This window comes from Coregonus lavaretus, assembly GCF_964263955.1.
Source record: "Coregonus lavaretus genome assembly, chromosome: 6".
Classification (NCBI taxonomy): domain Eukaryota; kingdom Metazoa; phylum Chordata; class Actinopteri; order Salmoniformes; family Salmonidae; genus Coregonus; species Coregonus lavaretus.
Genome location: NC_139993.1, coordinates 55,150,249 through 55,159,797, shown reverse-complemented (window position 1 = coordinate 55,159,797; position 9,549 = coordinate 55,150,249). Strand labels below are relative to the sequence as shown.

The window sequence follows — 9,549 nt, the reverse complement described above, 5'->3', positions numbered from 1 at the left end:
TTCCACCTATTTCTTTTTGACACTTCCTGAATGCGGGGTCATTGCAGGAAGGGGTTGTTTTCTTAATATAATAATATAATATGCCATTTAGCAGACGCTTTTATCCAAAGCGACTTACAGTCATGCGTGCATACATTTTTTTATTTTGTGTATGTGTCCCGGGGATCGAACCCACTACCTTGGCGTTACAAGCGCCGTGCTCTTCCAGCAGAGCTACAGAGGACCACCTTCTGAAATGGACAATACAACAGAGTGGAAAGTGGTATCAGGGACACACAGAAAATCTTAAATAAAATAATGAATACAATAATCATGGAAAAAACATTATTGATGAAAGAGACTTTAACCAGGACTATAAAATAAGAACATTTTAAAACATTTTATGGCTTATATTTCTTGTGGAAGTTGATAAATAGCACTTGCGTACATGGCTAAACCGCCTACATCCACTGACAAAAAGTCTTGAATAAAATTCCCTTTCAGGATCCATCATTTGCGTTTTTTAAGGTAAAGGACACCTGACCTTATATTTAAAGACTTTTGGAATCCATATTTTACACTAAATAAGAACTGATCATTCCTGGAGACAAAAAAAGGCACCATATCATCGGAATGACCCAGCCAATTAATTTGGCAGTCCTCTTGATCTGTGTTGTTGGCCCCAGCCCAGCTCCAACATAGTAGACTATTGAGTAACACAATTTTCTGCTGACTCATCATTAACCCACTTACAGCTTTCTCTTCATTGGGCTCTTCATGAGATAGGAACCACCAAAGTCATGAATACTTATTTTACTTATCATTACCCTTCTTCCTTATGGTATCCTGTGGTAGCAGCCATATATCACAGAATTGCAAAGAAAGAAAAGAAAACAGCATCAAACAGGCTAAAATGTGATAAAACATTTATTCAATTAGTAAGAAATGAAATACTACACAGCCAGGTAATCACATAATGTACTGATGAACCAAACAGCCAATCCACTCCCAGTTCTGCTTAATTTATTCCAATCTCATACGATCTTTGTTTAGCATCTTATCACAATGTTTATCTGAATATAAACACAGGATATTCTTCACACTTTTGTAACATTTTGTAAATCATTTATACTGACAATCATAGCTACTTTTATGTCAAACTAATTGATCTAAAAAGCAACAAAAACAGGAAAAAAGGGTCAAACCAGGTATACTACAAATTTCAATGAAATAGTGGGTACAGGTAATGAATTAATGATACAGTAGCTGCTGATGGTATTCAATGCATCCAAAGAGTCGTCCCATCCATCTTTGTGACAGCAATGTCATTCTCTGAACAGATGAGGGGGCTGTCCCCTAACTTCTCTCTGTGGCCAGACAGTCACAGTGTAGAAATAGGACTGAAGACACTGGCCACGTTCTAGGCAGACTACATTGCAAAAACCACATTATATGATACAGCATCTGATGCTCGGCTGCGCACTCGATGACACGTCACACAACCATTGGACTGTAATGTAGTCAGCCTGGAACGCCACCCGTGTGCTTGGTGCTTAGGAGAACTTAGCTGCCTGGGGAGGGGGTCCCAAGAAACCTCCAGCCTGCTTGGTGGCAGCTCTGGAGGGGGCCAGACCCAGCATCTTCTGGATGTTCTGTGGATGGATGGAAACCATATTTAAATAGCATTTAGACAGAAACCAAGGATATGTATGAGAAGTCCCAGTTCTGGTAAGTTGTGAACCGTAAGCTGTTGAATGTGGAATCATATTTTAAGAGATTGGGTCTGTGGAAACCTTCAACTTAAAATCCATAAGTTAACTGCCTTGCTCTTTTTGTTAGCCCAGTATTTGCTACTCTTGTCGATACACTGCAACCCATGACAGGTGGTAAGATAGTGTCAGTTGAGTTACCTGTCTGATGGACATGGTGCAGAGAATGTACAGGAAGATGAAGGAGCAGTCAGTGAAGTCCTCGCCCAGAAGGTTGCGATGGGAAAGGCCCTGAATGTAGGACAGTGGGACGAATGGCAGTTTGGCCACCACCCTTCCATCAAAGCTAAAACAAACAAACAATGATATTAACAAACAGTGGGTAAGGAGGTGCATTGAATGACTAACTTTGAGCTGAGCCATTGCTTAACAAAGAACTCACACAAAGAACACAGTGAGTTGTTTGTCATCATAACAGAGTAGCCACCTGTGCCACTAGATCTAACAGATAGCATTTGTCATTGTCTGTACACTCACATGGAGTTGAACATTCCCATCAACGCTGTGAAACAGAAGCCAATGGCGAACATGGACTTCATTCGTACCTGTAACGCAAGATGGAGGACAGTCAGATTAAATGTGGTCACCCCTTCATCGATGAAGCTAGATAGGAAATGAGGAAGGAATACACAGGGCTTTAGTTTGCTTAATTTGTATGACAACAAAACACGTTTCTCTCACCATGGATAGATCTCTGTTGTTGTTCTTCAGTTTCTCCTCTTGTCTCTCTGTGAAGTTAAAATTAGAATATTGTGTATGGGGACCACACATTATTTTATATACACCAACCGTCATATCTATAATCGTAATAGTCTTGACAAAGTTATGATGAGACGATAGCTATGGTCCAGGAAAGCTTTGGTCCAAATATACAGTTGAAGTCGGAAGTTTACATACACCTTAGCCAAATACAATTAAACTCTGTTTTTCACAATTCCTGACATTTAATACTAGTAAAAATTCCCTGTCTTAGGTCAGTTAGGATCACCACTTTATTTGAAGAATGTGAAATGTCAGAATAATAGTAGAGAGAATTATTTATTTCAGCTATTATTTCTTTCATCACATTCCCAGTGGGTCAGAAGTTTACATACACTCAATTAGTATTTGGTAGCATTGCCTTTAAATTGTTTAACTTGGGTCAAACGTTTCAGGTAGCCTTCCACAAGCTTCCCACAATAAGTTGGGTGAATCTTGGCCCATTCCTCCTGACAGAGCTGGTGTAACTGAGTCAGGTTTGTAGGCCTCCTTGCTCGCACACACTTTTTCAGTTCTACCCACACATTTTCTATAGGATTGAGGTCAGGGCTTTGTGATGGCCACTCCAATACCTTGACTTTGTTGTCCTTAAGCCATTTTGCCACAACTTTGGAAGTATGATTGGGGTCATTGTCCATTTGGAAGGCCCATTTGCAACCAAGCTTTAATTTCCTGGCTGATGTCTTGAGATGTTGCTTCAATATATCCACATAATTTTCCTTCCTCATGATGCCATCTATTTTGTGAAGTGCACCAGTCCCTCCTGCAGCAAAGCACCCCCACAGCATGATGCTGCCACCCCCGTCCTTCACGGTTGGGATGGTGTTCTTCATTTACATTTACGTCATTTAGCAGACGCTGTTATCCAGAGCGACTTACAAATAGGTGCATTCACCTTATAGCCAGTGGGATAACCACTTTACAATTTTTACTTCGGCTTGCAAGCACCCCCTTTTTCCTCCAAACATAACGATGGTCATTATGGCCAAACAGTTCTATTTTTGTTTCATCAGACCAGAGGACATTTCTCCAAAAAGTACAATCTCCCCATGTGCAGTTGCAAACCGTAGTCTGGCTTTTTTGTGGCGGTTTTGGAGCAGTGGCTTCTTCCTTGCTGAGCGGCCTTTCATGTTATGTCGATATAGGACTCGTTTTACTGTGGATATAGATACTTTTGTACCTGTTTCCTCCAGCATCTTCACAAGGTCCTTTGCTGTTGTTCTGGGATTGATTTACACTTTTCGCACCAAAGTACGTTAATCTTTAGGAGACAGAACGCGTCTCCTTCCTGAGCAGTATGACGGCTGCGTGGTCCCATGGTGTTTATACTTGAGTACTATTGTTTGTACAGATGAACATGGAACCTCTTCAGGTGTTTGGAAATTGCTCCCAAGGATGAACCTGAGGTCTTGGCTGATTTCTTTAGATTTTCCCATGATGTCAAGCAAAGAGGCACTGAGTTTGAAGGTAGGCCTTAAAATACATCAACAGGTACACATCCAATTGACTCAAATTATGTCAATTAGCCTATCAGAAGCTTCTAAAGCCATGACATGGTCCTCTGTAGCGCAATTGGTAGAGCACGGCACTTGTAACGCCAGGGTAGTGGGTTCGATCCCCGGGACCACCCATACGTAAAAATGAATGCACACATGACTGTAAGTCGCTTTGGATAAAAGCGTCTGCTAAATGGCATATTATTATTATATTATTATATTATAGAACGCGTCTCCTTCCTGAGCGGTATGACGGCTGCGTGGTCCCATGGTGTTTATACTGGCGTACTATTGTTTGTACAGATGAACGTGGTACCTTCAGGCGTTTGGAAATTGCTCCCAAGGATGAACCAGACTTGTGGAGGTCTACAATTTTTTTTCTGAGGTCTTGGCTGATTTCTTTAGATTTTCCCATGATGTCAAGCAAAGCGGCACTGAGTTTGAAGGTAGGCCTTGAAATACATCCACAGGTACACCTACAATTGACTCAAATTATGTCAATTAGCCTATCAGAAGCTTCTAAAGCCATGACATCATTTTCTGGAATTTTCCAAGCTGTTTAAAGGCACAGTCAATTTAGTGTATGTAAACTTCAGACCCACTGGGATTGTGATACAGTGAATTATAAGTGAAATAATCGGTCTGTAAACAATTGTTGGAAAAATTACTTGTGTCATGCACAAAGTAGATGTCCTAACCGACTTGCCAAAACTATAGTTTGTTAACAAGAAATTTGTGGAGTGGTTGAAAAACAAGTTTTAATGACTCCAACCTAAGTGTATGTAAACTTCTGACTTCAACTGTATAAACATATGACTCTGTTCTTTCTTACCAATCTTTTTCTTCTGTTGACGTCCTGCAGATTCTGTAATGGTTTCCTTCTTCTTTTCCACTGAAATATTAAAATATAAAAAAATATATATTTTTCACTACAGAGCTGTCACCCTTAGCAACAACAATGCTATCCAAGAATTGAACAATGTCATCTATGTGTAAAAAGTGAAAAGCAATGAAAATGTATTTAAAGACACTCACATTTCTTGCTTTGCTTTTCCACCTCTGCCTTCAGACTCTTGTACTTCGCAGTACGATACACCAGCACCCATGTAATTCCTTAGGATGGAGATGTTTAAAGGTTAGGCAAATATGACATATAGAGCATTCATACATCAACATATCAATAGAAAATAATGCATGTGTATTTAATGATGCCCCAATCATCTCCTGATGAAACATAGGCTACTGTCACTAACTACAAAGAACAAGTATGCGGTTATTATCAATAGTGCACCAATGGTGACCATCAATCACATTTATTTAGTCCTTTTTACATCAGCCGTTGTCACAAAGTCGTTAACAGATACCCAGTGACCTGGCCGAGAGCTCACAATGCCTAGCTCTGATGGCTGTAGGACAGATCTAAAGCCAAGCCAATATTGTATTTCTAAATACATGGCTCTGGGCAAGGGTATTCTCTGGGCAATGCTAGCTACCTTACTAGCTAGTTCCTATCGTTTTGACAGGGGACTAGCTTTGGGCCACAACTCATCGGGCTTTGGGACACACATTGGGAGACTCGCGATGTTGTGTCCCAAAGCTAAGAGGCGACATGCTACCCATGCCCCGGATTAAATAGGTTTCCAAATGACAAAACATCTACAGCACTCAGCGTTTACCAAACAAAATACAAAACGAATATGTTTGAAGTTAGCTAGCCAAAATTAGAAAGCCCGTATCAGGTAGCTAGCTAAAGTCAGCCAAATAGCTTAGCTAAAATTAACGTTAACAAGTTAGCTAGCTACTGTAGTTACTTACCCTCAGCTAACAGAGCTGTGCAAACAGAGATGAACACAATAAGAATAGTGTCTGCGAACATGGTTGTCATTTTTGTAGGTCGTATCAAGATCCCTTTCCTATTGTACTGATTGTGGCTATAATTTATCAGCAAACCCTCGCCGCATTTGAGTGTGGAATTTGATCAGTCAGCAGCAACTGCAAATACTACTTACAAGAACACGTCACGAATACGGGAGCAACTTCCGGCAAGCGCTTCCTGTTTGTAAATCAACATACACCACGGAAGAGGCGAAGCGAGACAGTAGTGTGCAACTGCAGCCTGCAATTCGGGGCGTTCCTGCATGTGGGCATTCCTGCAGTGCATGAACGCCCCCCCTCGAACCCTGTTTAATGAATGGTATGAATAGAACCATGTTTAATGAATGGAATGAATAGAACCCTGTTTAATTAATGGTATGAATAGAACCCTGTTTAATGAATGGTGTGAATGAAATCCTGTTTAATGAATGGTATGAATAGAATCCTGTTTAATGAATGGAATGAATAGAACCCTGTTTAATGAATGGCTTTTGTTGGTGTTTCTTTTCCAGTTGTTTGTTTGTCGCACCATTCTCAGTAAACCCTAGACACTGCCATGCGTGAAAAGCCCAGGAGGTCGGACATTTCTGAGATACTGGAACCGGCGCACCTGACACTGACGATCATATCACATTCAAAGGTCGCTTAGGTCGCTTGTTTTGCCCACTAACGTTCAATCGAACAGTAACTGGATGCCAGTCTGCCTGCTTTATATAGCAAGCCATGGCCACGTGACTCACTGTCTGTAGGAGCTAACCATTTACGTGAACGGGGTGGTGTACCTAATAAACTGGCCACTGTGTGTATATAACTTGCATTAGTGGGTTGTTAGGAAACAGACAAGACTTACAGTGGAGGGGTAGGTGACGTCAATATTGATGTCACTTGTCTTGAAGGCAAATCGGGTGAGACAGGAGCCGTAGAGGCGGAGGGCGCAAACTGGAAGGGGGACCCTGGCGAGATTAGGGCGAAGGGAGAGCCGGCCACCTCTTCCCTCCATTCTACTGGCCAATGTACAGTCACTTGATAATAAGATGGAGGACCTCCGATCGCGGATTTGCTACCAACAGTACTCTCGAAACTGCAATATTCTCTGTTTTTCTGAAACATGGCTCTCAGACAGGATACCCCCCATGGCTATCCAACTCGATGGATTCTCCATTCACCATGGCGACAGGACAGTGGAGTCGGGGAAATCGAGGAGGGGGATTTCCCTCTTCATCAAGAACAACTGCTGTGCTGACTCGAGCACGGTGAAAGTGCTGACCCATTGTTCACCCGTCTTGGAATACCTGATGGTCAAATGCCAACCCTTTTACCTCCCGAGGGAGTTTTCAGCTGTTATCGTGACTGTTGAATACATTCCACCTCAGGATAAGGAAAATAACAAGCTGGCACTTAACGAACTGTCTGAGGCTATAACCAAGCAGGAAAACTTACCTCCAGAGGCTGCATTTCTGGTTGCCAGCGATTTTAATTCTGCATCATTAAGACACTTCCATCAACACGTCTCCCTCGCCACTAGGGGTGATAAAGTCCTAGACCACTGTTATTCTACCCACAAGCAAGCATATGAGGCCCTCTCTCGTCCTCAATTCAGCAAATCAGATCATGACTCCATACTCCTGCTTCCTGTTTAAAAGCAGAAGCTCAAACAGGAATTACTCGTGATTCGCTCCGTTGAGAAATGCTCCAGAATCAGAGATTATGCTACAGGACTGCTTTGCTAGAGCTGATTGGAATATGTTTCGGGACTCCGCCAATAACATCGACGAGCTAACCACCTCCATCACTGGCTTCATTAGGAAATGCATCGACGACTTTGTTCCCACAGATTCGCTGCTTCCCCAATCAAAAGCCCTGGATTAACACTGAGGTTTGCGCTAAACTAAAGGACAGGGCTACCGCACACATTGCTATCGCAGACAACCCTGAGGCTACGGCCGAGGACAGGAACAAGTACAAGAAGTCCCACAATGACCTCCGCAGAGTCATCAAATGAGCAAAATAACAATATAGGAATAAGGTGGAATCATATTACACAGGCTCCGACGCCCGTTGCATGTGGCAGGGGCTACAGTCCATTACGGTTTACAAAGGAAGACCCAGCCATGATCTGCCCAACGATGCCACTCTACCAGACAAACTCAATGCATTTTATACACGCTTTGACAACAACAACATTGTGCCGGGTTTGAGGGCCGCCACTGACACAGAAGATTGGGTGATCTTGCTCTCAGAGGCCGAAGTGAGTAAAGTCTTTAATCAGGTCAATACCCACAAGGCCACGGGGCCTTATGTTATTATAGGGTGCTTTTTCAGAGCATGCGCAGAACAACTGGCAGGTATATTCACAATAATTTTCAACCTCTCCTTGTCCCAGTCTGTAATCCCAACATGTTTTAAGATGACCACCATCGTTCCTGTTCCCAAGAACTCTAAGGCTTCATGCCACAATGACTACCGCCCTGTAGCACTCACATCTGTAATCATGAAGTGCTTTGAGAGGCTGGTTATGGCACACATCAACTCCATCATCACAGCCACCCTAGACCGTCTCCAATTCACATACCGCCCCAAAAGATCCATAGACGACGCAATCTCAATTGCACTCCTCCCTGCCCTCACCTACCTAGATAAGAGGAATACCTATGTGAGAATGCTGTTCATTGACTACAGCTCAGCATTCAACACCATTGTCCCCTCCAAGCTCATCACCAAGCTTACAACCCTGGGACTAAGCACCTGCCTCTGCAACTGGATCCTTGTGGGCGAGTTGAAAAGGTTTGGCATGGGCCCTCAAATCCTCAAAAAGTTCTACAGCTGTACCATTGAGAGCATCTTGACTGGCTGCATCACTGCTTGGTATGGCAATAGGATTGCCCTTGATCGCATGGCGCTACAGTGTGTGGTGCGGACAGCCCAGTACATCACTGGGGCCATCCAGGAAACTTCAGTACATCACTGGGGCCATCCAGGAACTCTATATCATGCGTTGTGAAAGGAAGGCCTGAAAAATTGTTAGACTCCAACCACTCAAGCCATAGACTGTTCTCTCTGCTTCCACACGGCAAGAGGTACTGGTGCATTAAGTCTGACACCAACAGGCTCCTGAACAGCTTCTATCTCCATGCAATAAGACTGCTAAATAGCTAACTAAATACATAACAAAATGGCTACACAGACTATCTGAGATGACCTTTGCTTTTATTCTTATTTTAAGACTGTCTCTATGCACACGCACAGGGTCCTACACACTACGCACACTGATACTCCAACACATCTACAAACTCACTCCATCATTTGCTCACACACATATGCTCATAAACATACATATACAGTGAGGGAAAAAAGTATTTGATCCCCTGCTGATTTTGTACGTTTGCCCACTGACAAAAAAATTATCAGTCTATAATTTTAATGGTAGGTTTATTTGAACAGTGAGAGACAGAATAACAACAAAAAAATCCAGAAAAACGCATGTCAAAAATGTTATAAATTGATTTGCATTTTAATGAGGGAAATAAGTATTTGACCCCTCTGCAAAACATGACTTAGTACTTGGTGGCAAAACCCTTGTTGGCAATCACAGAGGTCAGATGTTTCTTGTAGTTGGCCACCAGGTTTGCACACATCTCAGGAGGGATTTTGTCCCACTCCTCTTTGCAGAT

At 42.5% G+C, this 9,549-nt stretch overlaps 1 protein-coding gene across 1 annotated transcript; it reads right to left on the bottom strand.

Moving 5' to 3' along the window:
- Positions 1–888: 888 nt before the first annotated feature.
- Positions 889–6,037, bottom strand: tmco1 (transmembrane and coiled-coil domains 1). The gene is made up of 7 exons (XM_084164354.1): positions 5,819–6,037; positions 5,039–5,116; positions 4,836–4,895; positions 2,430–2,476; positions 2,226–2,293; positions 1,890–2,034; positions 889–1,631 (listed from the first exon to the last, which is right to left on the bottom strand). Exons 1-7 carry the CDS (start codon positions 5,886–5,888, stop codon positions 1,533–1,535), a joined length of 567 nt encoding a protein of 188 aa, XP_084020480.1. The 5' UTR covers positions 5,889–6,037; the 3' UTR covers positions 889–1,532.
- Positions 6,038–9,549: the final 3,512 nt, after the last annotated feature.